The 20175-nt window shown below is 54.7% G+C and overlaps 6 protein-coding genes across 6 annotated transcripts; 3 read left to right on the top strand and 3 right to left on the bottom strand.

Moving 5' to 3' along the window:
- Nucleotides 1-344: 344 nt before the first annotated feature.
- MRS44_007891 (uncharacterized protein) lies at nucleotides 345-3577 on the top strand (the record flags this gene model as incomplete). The annotated part of the gene is made up of 5 exons (XM_065620694.1): nucleotides 345-427; nucleotides 478-810; nucleotides 1172-1998; nucleotides 2054-2186; nucleotides 2242-3577. The coding sequence occupies 5 exons, from the start codon at nucleotides 345-347 to the stop codon at nucleotides 3575-3577; spliced, it is 2712 nt and encodes a 903-aa protein (XP_065476766.1).
- Nucleotides 3578-4950: 1373 nt separating this feature from the next.
- Nucleotides 4951-7058, top strand: MRS44_007890 (uncharacterized protein; the record flags this gene model as incomplete). Its single annotated transcript, XM_065620693.1, has 2 exons — nucleotides 4951-5306; nucleotides 5348-7058. 2 exons carry the CDS (start codon nucleotides 4951-4953, stop codon nucleotides 7056-7058), a joined length of 2067 nt encoding a protein of 688 aa, XP_065476765.1.
- A 576-nt stretch (nucleotides 7059-7634) lies between these two features.
- Nucleotides 7635-8724, bottom strand: MRS44_007889 (uncharacterized protein; the record flags this gene model as incomplete). Its single annotated transcript, XM_046284033.2, has 2 exons — nucleotides 7635-8026; nucleotides 8076-8724. 2 exons carry the CDS (start codon nucleotides 8722-8724, stop codon nucleotides 7635-7637), a joined length of 1041 nt encoding a protein of 346 aa, XP_046134102.2.
- A 1002-nt stretch (nucleotides 8725-9726) lies between these two features.
- MRS44_007888 (uncharacterized protein) lies at nucleotides 9727-10740 on the bottom strand (the record flags this gene model as incomplete). Its single annotated transcript, XM_046269199.2, has 1 exon — nucleotides 9727-10740. The coding sequence occupies one exon, from the start codon at nucleotides 10738-10740 to the stop codon at nucleotides 9727-9729; it is 1014 nt and encodes a 337-aa protein (XP_046134103.1).
- Nucleotides 10741-13674: 2934 nt separating this feature from the next.
- MRS44_007887 (uncharacterized protein) lies at nucleotides 13675-15290 on the top strand (the record flags this gene model as incomplete). Its single annotated transcript, XM_065620692.1, has 3 exons — nucleotides 13675-14306; nucleotides 14418-14545; nucleotides 14836-15290. The coding sequence occupies 3 exons, from the start codon at nucleotides 13675-13677 to the stop codon at nucleotides 15288-15290; spliced, it is 1215 nt and encodes a 404-aa protein (XP_065476764.1).
- A 601-nt stretch (nucleotides 15291-15891) lies between these two features.
- On the bottom strand, nucleotides 15892-16839 carry MRS44_007886 (uncharacterized protein; the record flags this gene model as incomplete). The annotated part of the gene is made up of 2 exons (XM_046275953.2): nucleotides 15892-16716; nucleotides 16774-16839. The coding sequence occupies 2 exons, from the start codon at nucleotides 16837-16839 to the stop codon at nucleotides 15892-15894; spliced, it is 891 nt and encodes a 296-aa protein (XP_046134105.1).
- Between the last annotated feature and the right edge of the window lie 3336 nt (nucleotides 16840-20175).

Here is a 20175-nt window from a genome sequence, read left to right as displayed (position 1 = left end):
TGAGATGCCTGCCTGGTCTGCCCCAGACGTACTGCACAGGTAGAGAGGCATAGGTGGATGCAGGCCAGCAGTAACGAGATCTGGTCCCCGTCGACTTCTGCAGTCGAGCGCCGGGGCTTGTCAACGGGGCGCATAGACAGATAGCCACCGAAATCATCATCGGCATCATATCAAGGGGAATGGCAAGAGAAAGACTCGGGGCAGCTTCGGTGGCCGTGGCATATGACCAACTTCTCCCACCAAAGAGCATGGCCATATACACCGTTAATGACTCTTCAGCAACGAACTCAAAAAAACAACCTCTATGCATTACAAAAGGCAGCCTCTTTCCCCCCTGGTCGAGCATGGCCTCGGCCTCTTGTTCCTCAAGTGAACCACTCGCTCACATTCTCGTCTACAGAACAGAAGACAAGCCAACCCAACCCAGGTACTGGCACTTGCATCACTCACTCGCTCTTCAAACTGAGAGGCGGGCAGGCATTCTCTCATCACCCCTCCCGCCAGCTGCCACGTCCTCGTCCCCATCCACATCCACGTCCACATCCACCTTCACAGTGCCCACGCACGCCCTCCTCCCATACTCCCCCACTCCCCCATCCCGACCCTGTCCAGGCTAGCCTCACCCTGGTCTACCCAGTCGTTCCCTGCGACTTCAATTGCGGGACCCGTCGACTTTCCATCTCACTCCTCCCGTGGGCACGTACTGTACCTACTGTACCGCAGGTACAGTACCTACCTACCTTACCTACCGACCTCACCTCTGAGGGGAGAGGCCCGGACGGGGACTGGGACTGGGACTGGGACTGAGAGGTACGTACCAGGCCTGCCTCTTCTCCTCCTCTTGCTCCTCTCACCACCAAGACCACCAGCACCACCGCCGCCAAAAAGAAAACCTTCCCCAGAGGAGGGTGCTCTCCTTCGTCCTCTTTCCTTTCGTCTTCACGACTCCACCGACCTCCTCATTTTTTTCTTTCCTTGCCTTCCACCTTTTTTCTTTTTGAGGCTCGCGGAAGAAAAGTAACTAAGTACCGCAGCGCCCGTGCTCCTCTTCTTCCTCGCTTCTGGATTCTCTTGCTTCGATTACGACTCTCTACTCTGCACCACCTCCGCCGCTGTTGTCTTGCTCCGCGCAACATACTTGACCCGCGCAACATATCTATACACGATACAGACCTTTCCTAGAGGTCGGCTCACATCCGCCCTCCGTCCTGAACCAAGGGAACACCGGAAAACTGGATTCGCAGTCCAACTCAGAAGGCAAGGCCCGGGGTTCGTCCGACGTGCCCTATTACAACCTCCAAACCACCCAGCATCGTCCTGCCTATATGAGCGGCGATAGATTGCCATCGCTCCCGCTTCCACCGCCGGGTCAGGCCTACTCGGGTACTTCGTCGCCTCGGGTCAGCTCCATTGCCTCTTCGATCGGCTCCTCGATCGGTTCCCACTCGGGTTCGCAGTCCTCCTACACTTCGGTCGCCTCTTCCCACGGTCCCAAGACTCCGTCCCCAACTCTGCCCATCAACGCCATTACAGGTCCTTCAACCACAATCCCTAGCTACGACGCGATGAACGGGCAAGGCGCACCTGAAATGTACTACTCTCAGCATATGTCTGGAGGTCAGGCGCCTGCGCCTCAGACCGTGACTTCTGGTGCCATGAGCCACTATACGCAACAACAACCGCCGTTGCTGCCGCCCGGCCACGCTGCTGCATACTCAACTCCCTCATACAGCCACTATCCTTATGCTGCTAACGGATTGACCTCACCCCCGCCTGCCCAGCCCACAGTATCAAACCCAATGGCACCCCAGAACGTGCTACCTCTGCCGGGAGCTGGAAACCAGAATCCTATGCAGAACCAGTACACAGGGTTTGATACGACAGGCCAACAACCCCCACCTGGAATGAAGCCTCGTGTCACTGCCACGCTTTGGGAAGACGAGGGTAGCCTGTGCTTCCAGGTCGAGGCCAGGGGCATTTGCGTCGCCCGGAGAGAAGGTGAGAGCTCTCGTGTTGCGTTAAATGCATTGGCGAGCTAACTCAGAGGCCACAGACAATCATATGATCAACGGCACGAAGCTTCTGAATGTGGCTGGCATGACCCGAGGTCGACGAGACGGCATCTTGAAGAGTGAAAAGGTTCGACACGTCGTCAAAATCGGGCCAATGCACTTGAAGGGTGTCTGGTATGTCATTTTCCCTCAATGCATGAGACATTGGTTCATCCACTAACACCGATAGGATTCCTTACGACCGTGCCCTGGACTTTGCCAACAAGGAGAAGATCACAGAGCTGCTCTACCCGTTATTCGTTCATAACATTGGTGCCCTCCTGTACCACCCTGCGAACCAGAGTAGGACCACACAGGTCATGGCGGCTGCAGAGAGGCGGAAACAAGAGGCCAACGGCATGCGAAACCCGGGCCACCCCGGCCTGCCTTCGATCAACCACCACCAGCCAATGCCCCTTCCAGGACCTCAGACTCAGCTGCCTTCTCACAGCATGGGTCGCCCGTCCCTCGATCGGGCTCACACATTCCCCACCCCACCGACGAGCGCATCCAGCGTCATGGGGAACATGGGAGCCTCAGACAGCTTCAACTGGCAGGGTCCGGGAATGAATGGGGCTCAAGGTACCAACCCAATGACCATTGAGACGGGTCTTAACAACACACGCTCAATGCCCAATACTCCAGCTACCACCCCTCCCGGCAACTCGCTGCAGAGCATGCAGAACTACGCTTCTGGCAACCAGACCTACGATGGCACTCGCCCCATGTATAACCCGCAGTCGCACCAGTCTCCTTACCAGGCTTCGGCAGGAAACCCCCAGGACCGCATTTACGGACAGACCAGCACTTACCCCAAGAATGATATGGCGCCACCTGCGAGCAGGCCTTCGGCTTCTGAACCTTCTGCAGAGCAGCAGGACACGAAGCCACCAAACGGAATGCTCCAGTCGGATCAGCCACCCCAGCAGCACACCAATGAGGATGAGGGAGACCACGAGCATGACGCCGAGTACACCCATGACAGCGGCGCTTACGACGGTAGCCGCAACAACTACAACTATACCGCCCCCAGTGTAGGAGCCTTGACAAATGATGCCAACCTCTCAACAGAGATGTCGGGTTCCCCCAGCCTCCCTCCCCCATCTGGACGAGCCACTCCCAGGACGACTGCCCCCGCTCAATCCTACTACAACCAGCACACTGGATACAACACTCCTCCCCGTGTCCAGCAGACGTCGAGCAGCCTTTACAATGTCATTGGTGGTAATGATCGGGGAGCTCCCAACGGTGCTCCCGGTAACGACGTTTATGCCCCAGCCGCTGACATGTCTGGGCTTCCTAATGGCTATGCCCAGCCTCCTGTCATGAACGGAGCTGCTGGCGTGCTCAAGCGAGGCCGTGACGACGACGACGATCTGTCTAGATCTGGCGGTAATGGACCAAACTCGATGGGCAGCCTCGACCTTAAGCGACGCAAGACGATGATGGAGACAACAGTTCCTGCACCTGCTTATGACGCCATGACGCGACCTGCGTCGACCGTCGGTGCCCCGCGGCGGCAATAGTAACACTGTCAAGATGCACAGTGGAACCGATATTGCTCAACGATGGCTATGGGGAAGTGGCTGCATTGGAGCCGAAGAGAGCGAACGTCCGCTCCGCATGCCCCAAATGGATAATCGAAGTGCGCCATTTTGGTTGTTTACATGGCGCAACGATTCATTCCTTCCTTCATCCTTATTTCTTTATCATCTTTTCTGCATTGTTCTCTTTTCTTTTTTCCTGGCATTCTCGCAAAAAACTCAACGGCAAACGCTTTGGACCGAAAGATGACGCTGACGAGTTCACGATACGACTTCCGATTCTCTGTTTACCTTAAGATGCTCTGTCACGGATGTACATGGCTGATGAGTCACGTTTTGCATGGAGGTCTTAATTTTCCTTGAGAGAGCCACTGCAACCAAACCAACTTTTCCCTTTCTACGGACTAGTCCGGGAGACGACACGAGTGTACGGGATGAGACAGCACTGCCTGTAATGATCCTCAGGCGGGAACGATGAGTTCGGGGCGGACCCGTCATGTCTCTTCACGGCCCTTGCAAGATCAACCCTGTGGGTTGGCGTCTGGGCCTGGAGAGGAGGCTGGGGACACTTCTTTACGACTTTATGACTTTACACAACCTTTCTTCACTTCTTGACTCTTTTGATGCTGATTGATAGCGCCAAAGACGGTCTGTGTTTTTCTTCTTCCTGGAATGTCGATTTACTAGGTAACGAATTATGAAGGACAATAAAAGCTGTTTTGATTTTATTTACCACAGAATTGATACAATTAGAGAGTTGGATCAGAAGAATTGACTTTTGAAAGCATCAATTAACAAGACGTCTGAGTTCCTTTACGCATACAATGAATGAATGGTTCGTGATTGATGAAAGAGGCGCTTCGGTAGTTCCGATGGTGATGTGTGCATTTCATGTCATGAAGGTATATGTGAAGATGTTGGACGTTGACCATCGTCAAAGGCTGTCTGTCCGTCCGTGGTACAGATGCACTTCCCGACCTGCGAGATGGGATGGGTTGTTTCACCTGCAGGATGGCACGCCACCGAAAGCATCTCCAAGACGCCGACCTGCGAGTGCAAGCCTCCCGTGGGCTTGTGTTATCGTGACATGCACCATCACTCGAACGGTACCTGATGGACGAGGGGAGGTCGAGATCGTGGTCAGCCGACTTATCACGTGGTAGACCGCAACTCTGTTGCCAGGTCAACCAGTAAACAACTTCTCTTTGGTCTTAGCCCCCCAAGACACGATCGAGCTCCATTTTCTCGAACAATACAAGCACAAGCAACAAGAAACCAGCAGGTTTCTCTCCTTCTTCCACTGGCGTTCACCTCTTCTTGAATGAATTTTGCTTTTGCTTTCAGCGTGCATCACAATGGAAACGCCTCTATCGCCAGCTCAGGACTCGACGCTCAACATCCAAACACCAGCTACCGCCAGACGGTACGACAGTTACGAAGTGCGAGCCGTCTCTGTGTCTTCAGATAACGATACCCCTTCGCGAAGTGTCTCGCCCTTTGCAGCCAACGACGCTATCTTGACCGACCAAGAGAACGTCCCCCCTTCCTCCTCCAAGTCACGACACTCGCGTGTCCTCTCTGGGGCAACCCTCTCACCACTCAAGATCCTCGTTGACCAGCGAGAGGCTAGAGAGTCTAGAAAAGCCGAGAGACTCCCCCAAGCGCCCGCAGTCCTCGAAAGGTGTCCCCTGAGAAGCGGTTTCCTGTTAAGGTCAGCAACCCGATCGACTCGCCGCGTTCGACCCACGAGAGAACAATGAGCCTGGAGGACGCCGTGCGGCAGAACGAAGGCTTGAAGCGCGCCATTGAGATCTTTGAGGATGAACAAAGCGTGCTGGAGGACGACAACGACGAGATGGATACCACCGTGGGTACTGTAAACATTATCCCCCCTGGACAGATGGACGTGGACGAGTCCGTGGGCCCAGATGATACCATGATCAGCACATTCAGCACCTTCTCAGCCGTGCCAGACTTGACAATGTTTGCAAAGCTGGGCCGAACTCCAACCTCGACCAAGTTCTCCAATGCCGGTGGCCTTACTCCTCGAGCCAGCACTAGGGCCGAACCTTCACCATCCCGGACACCACGACCAATGTCTATGCAAGACTCTGGAAATACTACCAATCTGCTCGACTTTACCGAGTCAATGCGATTCCCTCAAAAGACCCCCTCTAAGGGCGGCCTATCGCCGTCCCGAACGGCCCCTAACGTTGCGGCCACCCCTGCTCGCCAATTCGCCAACCTCATCGACTTTGACATTCCCCCGATGCCAACTCCTCGCAGTGTCCCTAGCATTACCCCTAGAGAGCTCGAGTCCCTCAAGTCGAACTTCTTGTCCGAGATTAGCTCCCTCAAGGCTTCTCTCAGCGGAAAGGAGGCTGAGGTGCAGTCACTCAAGGCTGCAGTTGGCGATGCCGAGAAGCGTGTTGGAGAATCTCTGGAGCAGCTCCGTGAGGAACGCGGTCTCAAGGAGCAACTCGCTGTTGAGAAGGAAGGCTGGGAGAACCGTGGACGTGAGATGGAGAATGTCCTGCGAAAGGTCAAGGAGGAGATTGTCCTCAGCCAGAGAGAACGAGAAGAGTTGGAACAAAAGTTGGAGGAGAGCGAAAAGCGACGCGAGGCTGCAGAGATTATGCATCAGGAAGCTGAGAGCAAGATGGCGGGTATGCGTGCTGGGAAGGATATGGAAAAGTCGTCACCCGAGAAGCCTAAGAGCCCGAGCTCATCCAACCACGAAGTTGAGCTCGCTGTCGAGCGTGTAGCTCGCGAACTGCATGCCCTCTATAAGAGCAAGCACGAGTCCAAGGTGACTGCTCTGAAGAAGTCGTATGAGAATCGATGGGAGAAGCGAGTCCGTGAGCTCGAGAGCACCATTGAAGAGCTTAGCGAGGAGAACGAGCGTCTCCGCGTGGGTCGGGATGCCACCATGACCAAGGTTGAGCCTGACAGTGCCGAGGCCGAGGAACGCAAGGCTCAAGCTGTGCGTGACAGCGCAACCATCAAGGAGCTCAACGCAGATGTCCAACGCCTCGAGGCGGTGGTCCAGACGGTGCAGAAGGATAACGAGCAGCTCCGAGGCATGCTGGAGCAGGAGCGTGTTGAGAAGGGCGAGCTGGTTCAGCTAGCCGAGGAGATGATGAGCATGCAGAGCTTTGTTGGACAGACACCCAAGCCTCAGCCCCAAGCTCAACCGCAGCAGACGCCGCATCTCTCCCACCAGCCTCACGAGAGACAGCACGACCGTCAGCCCGAGGCCAAGACGCCCAAGCGGAGTGCAGACCACTTTAGAAGCAGCGTCAACCGCGCCTCTGGGCTCCGAGCCCCTGGATCAGGCCTCCGAGCGCCTCACGAGCGAACCAAGAGCGCAGGTGGTCTTCCCCGTCCAGGTGGTGTTGGCCGTAGCGGTATCATGAGCTCCATTGAGAAGATGGGCAGCTACCGAGGACGCGGAGCTGAGTAAGGGAGGAGGAAGACAAGTGAAGAATGACGAATCATCAAAAATGTTGACGGTGGACGAAAGAGAGTTGAAACTTATGACACAAACTGTATGACGGGGAGTTGTCTTTTTTCTGCAAGGCATATATGAAGATGCTTCTGAGAGAGACTCGATCTCCTGGGAGGCAAGGCGTGACGGCATAACGACACTGTCGGTTTGCTTGTTATAGCTGATGGGCGCTTGGAGTAGTAGGCTGGCTGGCATGTTAATATGAATGACTGGTAATTGTTGAATCAATTGATTTGGTATCTCTCTCATGTTGATGATGTTGGTTGAGTAGGATGGATGCGTAGATAGCTGGCTGGACTGGCAAAGCATGAAAACCGAGTAATATTGATGGGGTATATATTCATTCATTCTATGAGCGGGCTCTCATCTGGTGACTTTGCGTCTCATGATGAGCCTCAACCATCCAATATGAACCTTGCTGAATCCTTGACGTGCTTCAACTCCAACCATTCCGTTGAGCCTCATTCTTTTTCGACAGTGTTTCTCGACATGTACTCTTGTTGTAACCCCCGAACCCATTCATAGGGCATCTCACAGGTTGTAGGCCTTCTTGGCCGTTCCGCCAAAGATCATGGCACGCTCCTCATCACCCAACGTGGCCATCCAGCACATGCGCTCCACGACGCTTCGCCAGCGCGGCCAGGCATCCTCGGTGCCCACGGTGCACACGGGCCAGTCGCTGCCAAACATGATGCGGCTGGGGCCAAAGGTGGCGAGGACGATGCCCAGCCAGCCGAGGGTGGACTCGAAGATGTGGTTGGGGTCCTGGTTCTTGAGCGAGTCGGGCATCTCGGAGAAGCCGCCCGAGAGCTTGATGTAGGTCTGGGGGTCCTTGCTGAGGGTGTACATGGCGGTGCGCCAGGCGTGGAAGGACGGGTCCGAGGTGATGTTGTAGACGGTGAAGTCGGGCTTGCAGAGGTGGTCTATCGAGCTGTTAGTTGAAGTGCCAATGTGGGAGATGGTAAGACGTACTTAGCACCAGTGTAACCTTTTCCTCCTCTGGGACACCGTCGTGGACACGGTCGACAAACTCAACCAGCTCCTCCAGCTGCTTCTTGCCCCGTCGGTGCTGGTCAACACCAACATCAAAGACGAACCCGCGACGGCCGAGCAGCTTGACGCTCTCGATAAAGTTCTCCTCTAGCATGGTGCCGTGCGGCTTGTCCTGTACCAAGTATCGGAAACCCTTCACCTTGGGCCACGCGTCGCCCGCCTCCTCCTTGACGCGATCGAGGTAACGCTCCATGACCTCGACACCGCTCGGCAGGGGCGCCCACGGCACGATACCTAGGCAAAGCTTCGCATCGTCGGCTGAGTGGCCCTCCCCGTCGCGCGGCTGTCCAAGAGCAACGCGCTTAATCCAAGAGACCTCAGCCAGGGGACCTTCCCAGCCGGAGCCGTCGGCGGCGCCTGATTCGAGGTCATTTTTGCGGTCCGTCTCGACAAAGATGAAGCCGAGCAGGGAGGGGGCCGAGGCGGTGGCCTCGCGGTACTCGTCGACCGAGCGCTGGCCGTTGAGGGGGTTCTCTGGGGTGCACCAGGCGAGGGAGTCGATCTCGGAGGAGGGATAGAGGTGGATGTGGGAGTCGATGATGGGGAGGATGAGCTGGTCGTCGGCCATGGTTGCGGCGGTGGATGAGATGGTATGTGAGGGGAGTTAGTTTTGAGTAGAATGAGAGGTTGTAGGCGCTAATGACAGTAGAACGAGTCCCCCTGCACTTCAATATTTGGCAATTGAAAGAAATGAACTCTTGCTGGAGAAGAGCTGTCTTGAGGCTCAGATTATGATAGATTAGCGAGATACGGTGTGCAGCCGTGTCCGTGTTACAGCTCCCATCAGTCTGGTCTAAATTTACCCCGCCATCCCCGCCTTCCCTAACAGGACCTGTTTCGTTAGACGCTCTTGACGCGCACGAGCTGTTGGTTCCAACATTAACCCGAAACACCGAGTCTACGACACTTTGCAATGCAGGGACGGACTGGTATGTTCACGTCACTCATTCACATTCACATTCACATTCATCGAAGGATACTCTTTCATTCATGGATAGATTCAATCGTCATCTATCCAAAGGCAGCTGTCATTTCATAAATCGTATCGTAGCTCATGAACTGCCTTTCCGTCATCCACCTCATACTTCATAAAATGGCTAGCCAAGATCCTCCAATCGCCAGATCTATAGCTACATCCAAACATTGGCCTGCTGGAGCTGGCATCTCATCCTCAGGGCGGACGAGATCCTCCAGCATTTGTCACGTTGGTTCCGGGAGGACAGGCCTCCCAGCTCACTCGGGAACCAACAACAAACAAAAGGGAATGAAATTATACCTGCGTGGCCACGAGAGGAGTCTTCATGGTCACCGGAAAATGGGGGGTCGCAGCATCGACCCAGCTGGACATCACGCATTGACGCGGTCGGCTTCAGCCCAAGACCAGCTTGGCGTGCCGTCCGCGCTCAAGGGCGTGGGCCGTAAGTTGAAGGATTGTGCTGATTAAACCACAAACAACATGGGTTGAGTCAACCCGGCGCAGCGACGCGACCACGGGTTGCTCGAAACAAGGAATGAACGGCAGAGGACTCTCTCAGCCTCTTGCCAAAGGACTTGACATGCAGCCAACCGCTCATCTTCCGACGATGCCATGGCGGCGAGAGCTGGCTGGTGAGGTTGAGGCGGCTTGGTACTCGTACTCGTACTCTTCATCCTCAGACTCACTTCCACTGGAACAATCGGAACTCTCATCGTTGGCATAGCCACCGCATCGGACTCCGCCGCAGTCGAGTTTGACACGCTCGCCCTTGCGAGTAATGCCGAATCTCTCGCAAGTGCAAGTGCTGCATTCGGAGCCGGGGGTGCTGTAGCCGGACAGGGACGAGTTGGGTGAGGAGCTGTCGGAGCGGTAGGATAGGGACGAGCCGCTGGAGATGGGCGATGTGGTGAAGTCTGTGATGTACTCTTCCTCGATGTTGGTGCTGCCAAAGCGGGCAGTCAGTTCCTCAAGAGCTTCATTGTCGTAGTAGTCGGCTTCCAGAATGTGCTTGGTCGCGTGCGGAGACATGGGCTTAGGCGCCTGAATGTCAGAGAGCGGCAGAGGCCGTCCCTTGGGAATGTCAACCGATAGTCTAGAGCGGTGGCGGGAGCGAGACTCCTTGTCCTTGGACGAGTGGCGAGAGGAGCTCTTGCTGCTAGACGATGATGACTTGTGCGACGAAGACTTGGATGAGGAAGACTTGGAAGACGACTTGGAAGAAGACGAGGACGACTTTGAAGATGACTTTGAAGATGACTTGGAAGACGACTTGGAAGAGGAAGAGCGGTGCGAGGAAGACTTGGATGGGTCCAGAGATACATCAAGAACGTTGAGCTCGCGGCCGGTGGTAGGCTCGACGATGGACTCGATGCTGGGGTTGTGGGCGACGTGGTAGCCGTCGATGATGTAGTAGTACCAATATCTCTGGCCGGGCTCAAGGGTTGCGTTCTGGAAACGGAAGGTTCCCTTCCAGGAACCTGACTTGGACGACGACTTGTCCTTGGAGAGAGGGAGCTGGCCGACGTAGCCGTCCCAGGAGCCCAGGAGATGGACCGTCTTTACACCGGAAGAAACCCGGAGGGAAAACGAGAGCTGAATAGACGACATGACGACTATGTTTTTACCGAAATCCAGTTGTGTTGTTTGGGTGGTCAATGCTGTTGACTATTGTACCTGATCGCGAACGCAATCGTTGGTAGGTAGCGCTTGTCGGGCGAGCAAGTGAAATCCGTGATTTCTGTTATTAGAATATTATGGAAGGAGTTGATAATTCGAACAAGTAAAGCATAAACGATGGCTCTTTGGTTTGTCTCTAAGCTGGCCAGCAACTTTGGAGGACGCGCGAGTTGAAGGTGCCGGAGGAGGGACAAAGGGCGGCTCGGTTTGACAGGCTTTGATGAGACAAATTGAAGATTAGAATGAGATAGAGACCAGCTCTACGGGGACGTAACGAAAAACAAACAAACGGGGGATAAACAAAAAACGGATTTGCGGTTGAATGGGACTTGCTGAAGAGAAGAAAGAAGAGAAGGGTTTGGGGGCGGAGGGTGTTGGTCCTGTTTATAAGGCGGCCTGGCAGAGTGGCCATCCCATTGCGACTTCCCTCTGCGAACCTACTGCCTCTAGTTGCCTTAGGAATAAGCATAAGCAAAAAATACAAGACATAGACCAAAACAAGGAAAAATTTCACAGAGATTACCTGGCCGGCCAATGACAGCCCCGGGGCAAGGAGATACCGAGTTCGCAGGTGCCCAGCCCCATCACCATCTCTCGCCCATCACATCTCCTCCTCCCCAAGCGTCGGCGGTTAGCTAGCACAAAAAGTGGGCGGGAAGTGCGTGCATCGTGGGTGCCGTCGGGTGCGGGGCGCCATTGGTGAGAAACAATCGACCAATCACAGACCCGAGGCCGCTAAAGAGGCCTCGGCGGAGACCACCCGCGGGCGTCTATTCAAGCGCCCCCATTGGCCTGTGGCACCGCCGGCCTCTGGTCCTCTCGTCACGTTGCAGCCCAGCCAATGGCGTCTGGCCTCAGCCAACCTCCCTAATCCACCATCCGCACTTCCATGACTTGAACCATCCATGAGTGCATATGCATTCAGCTTTGCAAATCACCATCACCGCCACAAACAAGGCAAGGTAGGACGGAGTCTTCCGCTATGGACTCGCCCAGGCAGCGTGATCCTCTTTCCGCTCCGAGACCACTCGATGCCCTGCTGCAATAGCACACGAAATGGATCTTATGGATCATGCACGGTCTAGGCTACATGCCCGCTCACCCATCTGCCGTGATGTCTTGCCTCTTGACAGCTTTTGTATCTTTTCCCGCCATTGGCACACACGAGGTCTAGCCCGGCGTACATGTGGTGTGGTGCAACCCTTGAGTTCATGCGCGGCCGGCTCAAGGAAATCGGGCGAGTCAGAGAGTATGTGCAGCGCTGCGCTGCGCAGCGGCAGATGCACTACTCTGTGTCCCTCTCTCGCTCGCTCGCTAACTATGTAGCTCACGAGATGGTGACGAGGACCGGCGCGCAACCTGCGTCGTATTTGCCCCGTGATATATCACACTGCGACTCAACTCGAGACGGGTGCCGTTGACGGCCTCGAGCGGAGAGTGAGCCGTATGGATTGGTCGCCCATCCATGGAGCCTTAGCTTGTGGCCTCACTCGTATCCCCAAGACCAGCCACCTGGATTTGCCAAGGGATCCTCTCTTATGCAGAAGAGAATCGTTAACGGCAGGGGGAAAACTCGACTCTGAGGGAAACACTCTTCGTCAGGTCACCAAAAAGAAAGAAACTCTTCCTTCTGCTGCTGCTTCTGCTGCCCAGAGCCATGCTGGAAACATGCTGGGTCCATGCAAGCCACGCCCCATCCTCCCCTCCTCTGCGGCCCGTCCGCGAGGGCCTCACATTCCGGGCCTAGCATCAGTAGCATCGGCCCTCCGCCATCCGGCTTCATGCATGCCACGGGTTTTAGCCCCGGCGGGTATGTGAGCTCAGTCACACAAGGGCAGGACCGTCCACCGCTTCCCTCAGAGAATGTGTGTGCGTGCTCGGCCACTGCCTGTTTGCCATGATGAGGGGTCCTCCTCGTGTCCTACGGGAGAGGCTGCGGGAAAGGATCTTTGGGTGTGAACATGAAACAGAACGTGACCGTCCTGATGGTGGTGGGAATAGACGCTGCGAGTTGTCATCACCACGATTGATCGTTCCCAAGCTTCCTCACAGAGGATTCTCATCACTTGATGTGCTCTGAACTTGGCAACACTCGCATGCCGAAGCCGTTGATTGGACATGGCCTCGGTGCTGGAGACTGCATTTGTGTGAGCTGAACAACCTTGACAGCCAGAGCTAGAGAAAGGGTCGGCGTCGCTAAACGCTCTCGACTCGATAGTCAGGTCAATATTGTCTCGAAAGACCAATTGAATGGCCTTGAACAAGCATTGCAGTAGAGATATCAGCTCCCAGCATCATTGCTCAGTAAATGGGGTCGCCGATGCAGACAACGTCAGACTGCAGCTTCCTCCAGACCCATCGCATGCCAGAGCAGGGACCAAACCAAGGACCAACAAAAACAATGACAGTCATGGTTGTTCCAAGCTTTTTCGCTCGAGTCGATGCGATAAATGCCAGGTCACGTGTGTACCCGTCGCGTTCAACCCTAAGCCCAGCTCGACGCGCAACTCCCGTCGCGTCTAGCGGCACCAGATCGACACCAAGCATGGTCGACCTGCCTTTTTGAGCTTCATTTCTAGGGTTTCTCATTATTTTGATCCGCTTTAGTGTGTTGCTGCCTTGCCGTGAATTGCTGCTGATTAGAAATCCAGAGAGATGAGACGCTCCAAATTTTCACTAGTTCAAGTGAATCAACTTTCACCCTTATCATCACCAACATACCTCGCTGCCTGGCAGAGTAGAAGAAGCCAGGTGAACTCAACTCCTTCTCTCACTTCCATCCGATCTTTCAATCAAGCCACTTGTTTTTACGCCCCTGATTCTCTCCCCAAGAGCCGCTCCTTCCAGACCGATTGTTCATCCACCATGGCCTCTGAAGACTTCGTGGTAGACGATGCCCTCGTCGGCAAGGTGACGGCGTACGTCGAGAAGTACATGTCCAACTACGACGCCTCACACGACTTCAACCACATCCAGCGCGTCCTCCGTCTCTCCCTCCACATCCAGTCGGTCACCCCCGAAGCTGACCGCTCCCTCGTCACCCTCGCGGCCCTACTACACGATGTCGGTGACAAGAAATACCTACGCCCCGGTGAGGATGCTTCACGCATGATATCGACCCTTCTCGTCTCGTTCGGTGCTCCGGCCGCCCTCGCCGACACTGTCCAGGCCATCTGCCTCGGCGTCAGCTACTCCTCCGAGGTCAAGGACCCGGCGCGCACCCGGGCTCTTGTGGAGAAGTATCCGGAGCTAGCGGTGGTGCAGGACGCCGACAGGCTTGATGCCATCGGCGCCGTGGGCATCGCGCGGACGTTTGCCTTTGGAGGTGCCAAGGGCCGCACACTGGAGAACACCATGGACCACTTTGACGAGAAGCTGCTTCTCCTCGAGGGCATGATGAAGACGGACGAGGGTCGGCGGATGGCCAGGGAAAGGACCGAGAGGCTGCGGCTCTTGAAAGAGTGGTGGGAGGAGGAGACGACCGGGCCGGTGGGGGCGTAAGCATGAAGCTATCTAGAGCTGACTGTAGACGAGATGTCATCAGGTAAAAAGCATCCTGGTCAGCATGAAGCGTCACAGGACAATTGCTTACAAAACCAAAAATCAAGTCATATCCCTTACTACCGTCTGACGAGAGCCCCCATCGACGTCACAGCCGGTATCGCCCTCCCGGCTTTGAAGCTCCGCGAGGACTCATCCAAGGAAAACAGTGGCATTCGGTGGTTCTATCGGCCATGTACGTCCGTTGGGGGTAAGGAAAACAAAGAGAAGCAAAAACAAATGCCAGGGTCATTTAGCCAATTGCTCCTATTGCGCCTGACTCGGCGGCGGTGGATCCGGACATTCGCTGGTCTTCTGACATGGTCCCCGGGGGGTGAGAACCTTTGCGGACCGGGGGTTTTGGGACGACGTCGGGGGCGTAGATACTTGCAAGTCCGGAGAGATATAAACCTCGGACAAAAGGGTCACTAAGCCCGCGTCCCTTTCTCCTTTCTCTGCCTCATCAACTCTGCTCTCTCCTCTCAGACACACACACAAACATATTTTACCATCTTACAAACTGGTGGCCTCATCACGATTCCACCACCTCAGACACCACCCCCAAGTACAAGATACCAGCAGCCGCAGTGACCACAATGGACACCCTCCCCCCGGAGATCCTCCTCCAAATCCTTCATCACCTGCCGTCCCCCGCTGTCAAGCACGCCCGGCTTACCTCCCGGACCTTCAACGCAATCCTCGCCAAGCGCACCTTTGAGAAGCTCGTATCCTTCCTCGACCCAGACGTCGCTCAGCGTACCCTGGCTACCATCTCCCGGGACCCCCAACGCCGTCGACGACGCCCGTCCATCTGGTCCCCATGCTGCAGCGTCCCCAAGAACCTGCCCATCGACGAGGCCTTTCTCATGGCCCTGTGGGCCGGCCTGCGCGGGGATTCGTGGGCTGTCGAGGGGTCTCGATGGGGACAGGTTGGATATTGATGAGTGGCAGAATGGCGTAGGGAGAGATGATATTGCCGAGGATGATCTAAGGGAGGCCTTGTTTCGATATGCGCTCTATCTAAGCTACATGGATGAGAGTGGGAGTGAGAAGGATGCACCACAGGCTTGGGTGTTTGATGCACTGTGCAAGGCAGGACGATGAGGAATAAGAAATAAGCAAGGATTGGATTTTTAAGCGAGCATTGACGAATTATGATCACAGTAAGTGGAAATGGAGCAATTGTTTGTATGTTTTAAATAATTTGGCAACTTTTGATGGAGGAATTAAAATTAAAATCAAGGTCTAGTCTAAAGGAATGATCGCTAGTATGAACCATAAAATTAGTAGTGATATATCTTCAAGTCGTGTTTGCGTGTATGTAAATAGACGCTGAACCCTTTCCATCTCATATAAAACATTGCCCAGTCATCGCTCGGCCCAGTTCATCTTGGTGCCCAGAGCGGAATCTCCAAACGCCGTTCGCTAGTGCGATAAAATGACAAAAACCCCAAGTGCTATGCTTTCATGCATCATGTAAGGATCGTGAGAATTTTGAAAGGACGTTGAAACAATTCCAACAAGATTGAGTGGGTGCGGGGTTTAGATGAGGTAGGCAGCAGCAAAGCCGACGATGGCCAGGAGTCCGGTGACCGTGGTCATCGCGGCGCCGGAGGTGACGGTCTCGGGCTTCTCCTCCTCCGAAGTGGGGCCGGATGGCAGACGCTCGGCCTCCTTATCGGGGGTGGAGCTGCCGGTACCCTGATCGTTTTCAGGCTTGCCACCGTTGACACCCTTTCCACCATGAGATCCGGGGTACTCGGGCTTGGTTCCGTTGGGGTGGATGGGAGCACCGCCAGTGGGGGTAGGTGGGTTGTAGGTGTGGTGAGGAGGAGGGTTCACGGCAGTAGCATTGTGAGAAGGCTCCTTGGGGATGGTGTAAGTGATGGTCTTGGTCACGCTCTGGCCGGGTTGAGTTGGGTGAGGGTAGACATAAGTCTGAGTCTTGGTGATGCAGTCGGCAGGGTTGGTAGGCAGAGGCTCATGAGGCTTTCCGGGCTCAGTCGGGTTTGGCTTTGGCTCGGGGTTGGGCTTGGGCTCATGAGGCTTAGGCTCGACAGGCTTGGGCTCGACGGGCTTTCCAGTCTCGACGGGGCAGACGGTGGTGTAGACAGGAATAGTCTCAGTGGTGACGTGACCAATCGGGCAGTCGGTGACCGTGGGAGGGCACTGGGTGATGGTGTAAGTCTTGGTGGTGTAGACAGTGCTCGTGGTGTACTGAGTAGGCTTGACGGTGGTGCTGTTGCTGTTGGGGTAGACGGGATGAGTGTAGATGGTGGTGAAGCCTCCAGCGTTTGTTGTCGAGTAGCTGGGGGGGATCACTTCGGTAGACACAGAGCTGGCCGATGGTGTAGGATACACAACGGGCTGGATGTTCTTGTTAGTTTATATGGAAGGATGGAATCTGCTGGAACATTGACTGACCTCCTCGCCGTAGTGAGCGTTGGCAACGGCTGCCGCGGCGACAATGATGATTCCCGAAGTTCGCATATTGGTTGATTTGTTTTGTTGCTTGGTGTTTAGGATTAACGAATGTATAATGTCGAGTGAAGTATGTATTGATCGACAGAGCTAATCTTGAACGAAAGACGATGGTGTGTTGAGATAATGAGAGAGGCATCTGGCATCAGGCATGGCCTTTCTTATATCTTGGAAGAGCCGGCGGCCTGATTACACCCGGTGTGTAAGCGAGATAGAGCGGAGCCTGCTAAGAGTTGTCATCTCGACTCTCGGAGAGGCCAATGGCGGCCGACTCGGTGGCAGGGCTGATAGGCGCATGGCGAAGTGGCTAGTGAGAATGGCGATATGGATACGAGGTGTGGGAGGTTGTTGAGAAGGACCCTGGATGTCCGTATTGCTGATGACCATTCAAAGGCGCCCCACCACGTCCCGAAAGGGAACAATGCCCAAGTCGGCGATGCTACCATGGCCCGCCGTTTATCGTCAACCACAGGGATTGCACGCCACGCCCACGATGCTTCTTGAGAGCCTAGACCTCACGTCATCTGCAATCTTGTTAGTCTCCATGCAAGCAGTCCGCACAGTCACGGAGGTAGCATTTTTCGACATTCTCCCCACTGCGTTCGCAATAACCGCGTCGCCAAGTGCTGTCAGTACATCTCCGCTGACGCTGACCAAGGCGAATTCGCCGACCGGATGCTTGGGAGGCCCCTGGATTGGGCAAGGCCGTGGAACAAACTCTCGGGACATGGGTGGCTATGTCAGACTGCGTCGATTTTTGATCCGACGGGAAAGCTTAAACAACGAGCCCAGCTGGCTGTCCATGGCGGAGGCACTGTCAGGTAGTGGTAGTGTAGGGCTACCCGTCAAGAGGCGACAGGGGCTATTCTTGGAAGATGGGCGTTTCTAGCGGACCGCCATGTGCCCTGTGCCGGGGTTGCCGGTACCCAAGCCCAAGTGCGGCGATGCTCACCACCGAGATGGAGCCGCTAGTTCGCATTTCGGGCTCCCAGGGCCCTGGGACTGAGGAATCAGTGGCTTCAGAAGCTGTTGGAATGTGCAGTGGCTTCAGTTGCCCGATGACTTCATCGTCAATGAGCCCCAGGATCTTGGGTTTTCGGTCTTGTGCCTCGGTCTCTCCAAATAGAAAATGCTGTTAGATCATCGCGGGCCGTGACCAGGATCTGGTGATTGTGAAGTCAATCGTATCGAGACCCCTCAGTCGTCGTGTAGATTGTGGGAAGACAGTGACTCGCTTGGTGACTCAAGTGACTGATGGCCCGCCCTGCCTAATGGCCCAGCAACCCTCTTCGTGCCATTTCCGTGACCTTCCACACCGAACCAAGGTCGCATGTCTTGGTTGTCACGTCTCGCTCGTCTCGTTTTTTTTCCCCTTGTCGATTCACCTAGATCATTCGCTATTCCACGCTCGTATAGCCCGACACCCTCTCTCCTCCGAAAAAGATGAATGTCTTTGACCTATTTTAGAAATCCAAGCAAAGGCCACTGGCTCGTAAACTTCCGCCGGCGACGTTGGATCTAGAAGCCGGTGTAAATCACCCGCTGTCGTAACGTTGCGCGAGACCCGACATCTGGGGTCCTGTGGCTTGCACTCAGCCCACCACCAGCCTCAGCCTCATTGTCCCTCACACAGCGTCACAGGCTAACGTGGACGGACTGGACGCCATCGGCGACACGGCATGGCATTGCTGACTGCTTCGCAATGGCTTTGATAGGTATATATCCTGTCGGCCTCCGTCTGAGCCGAAAGCCACGCGTTCTTCCTCGAGAGAATTTCTGTTCTTGGAATCTCCGTGGAAATCTCCGCCAGAGAATGGAAGACCGCCGTTTCCCACTTCCGTCGTCCGTCAAGAGTAGGTGACATCGACCGCTTCAATATTCGCTCAAGCGACGGCAGTCATCCGACAATGTGCGGAGAAGCTCAATATTGGCTCGGGAAAGGCGTGATAACATGAGCGAATAAACAAGTTCCCATACGAGAAGAGGAGCGTGTTCGTATCTGGAGACCCCGGCCGACATCGTTCCCCGCACCGACGTTGTATGGCACCAAGATCAGGCTGAATGACCATCTCGAGTCGAGTCGTTCTTCGAGAAATGGGCCCACTCTCTGAAGGTGGTTATAAGCACGGCGGTCACCGGCAAGGTTATCTCGAGATCTCGCAGGAGCTGGATTCCTGTTTGCAGGTCGTTATCGCTCGGGCCTAGGGATCAACGCTTGCAGACGTGTGCTGCACGTCGAGTGATAGTCAGAATCTTGTTGCACCCTCAAGTGTAGGGTGTTGGTTCGAGTCATCGAGACATGGGCTTGGCAAAATTTGCAGGATACCGTCCCCTTGTCCTATTTCTTTGGTGATGTCTTCAGCTGCTGCTACGTGAAAAGATGCCATATGTCAAAGTGATAGGCCATAGTAGATTAGCCAACACCCGCAACACCCAGTCCACAAGCTCAAGGGTGACAGCTCGGTGTAATATTATGAGATCTGCAGTCGGAAGTGTGCCGGTACCGAGCTAGAAAGCCCGGCAGAAGAAGCTGGCGATAGTGCGGATTGAGGATGGGGGTTTGTCATTTGGAGATATGAGATGGGATATCGGCTGGCGGGCTCTTGCCAGTCTTGCCAGGGTAGATGATAAGTGCACACACCACCGAAAACTGAAGCTAAATGATTTGGCCATGGTTAGACGAAATGATTGGACTAGGGTAACTATTTCGTTTCTTATGGAATAGGAGAAGAATATATTGGATCTACAAGATTGGCTCCATCTCACCTTCCATGTTACATTGTCATTGTCGCTTGTTGGTCTTCTCATTACCGATCCGCCCCTAGGTCGAAGCGCTGGTGGAATACCTACGTTGTTCAATATTTGCAATGAGGCCCGACAAGCTTCATTTTTAGCTACCAACGCCTTCTCGATCGAGCGCAAGCTGCAGAATTTTTCTGAGTCAGAGATGTGCTGTTTTGTTCCGCCGTTCTCGTGCATCGTCAAACACAACACATCAAGTCTTGTGCTGGTGATGCGTCGGACGACGACGTTTTGTGAGACGTCACGTTCACCCTGCCACTTTGCACAGGAAAACAAGTCAGGCCAAGGCAAACAAATTTAGCGAGACTGCACATGTCCATTCTCGAGATCTCATGAGTGAGGAAGCGAGAAGCGATTTCATGTTTGCCGAATCAGACATGCATATGTTGTTGGCGAAGCCCACATCAACAAGTCGCTTGAATGGAATCTCACTGGCACAAAAAAGGCGGTCGATTCAAGACGGCAGTCAGCGAAATGCAGGAGAACAAATCGGCCCCAAAATTCCAGAAATAAAAACGTCAAATGCAGGGTCTCAGGGACGCA

Source organism: Fusarium solani, assembly GCF_023522795.1.
Source record: "Fusarium solani strain SB1 chromosome Unknown bctg00000004, whole genome shotgun sequence".
Taxonomy (NCBI): Eukaryota; Fungi; Ascomycota; class Sordariomycetes; order Hypocreales; family Nectriaceae; genus Fusarium; species Fusarium solani.
This window is presented reverse-complemented; position numbering and strand designations above follow the sequence as displayed.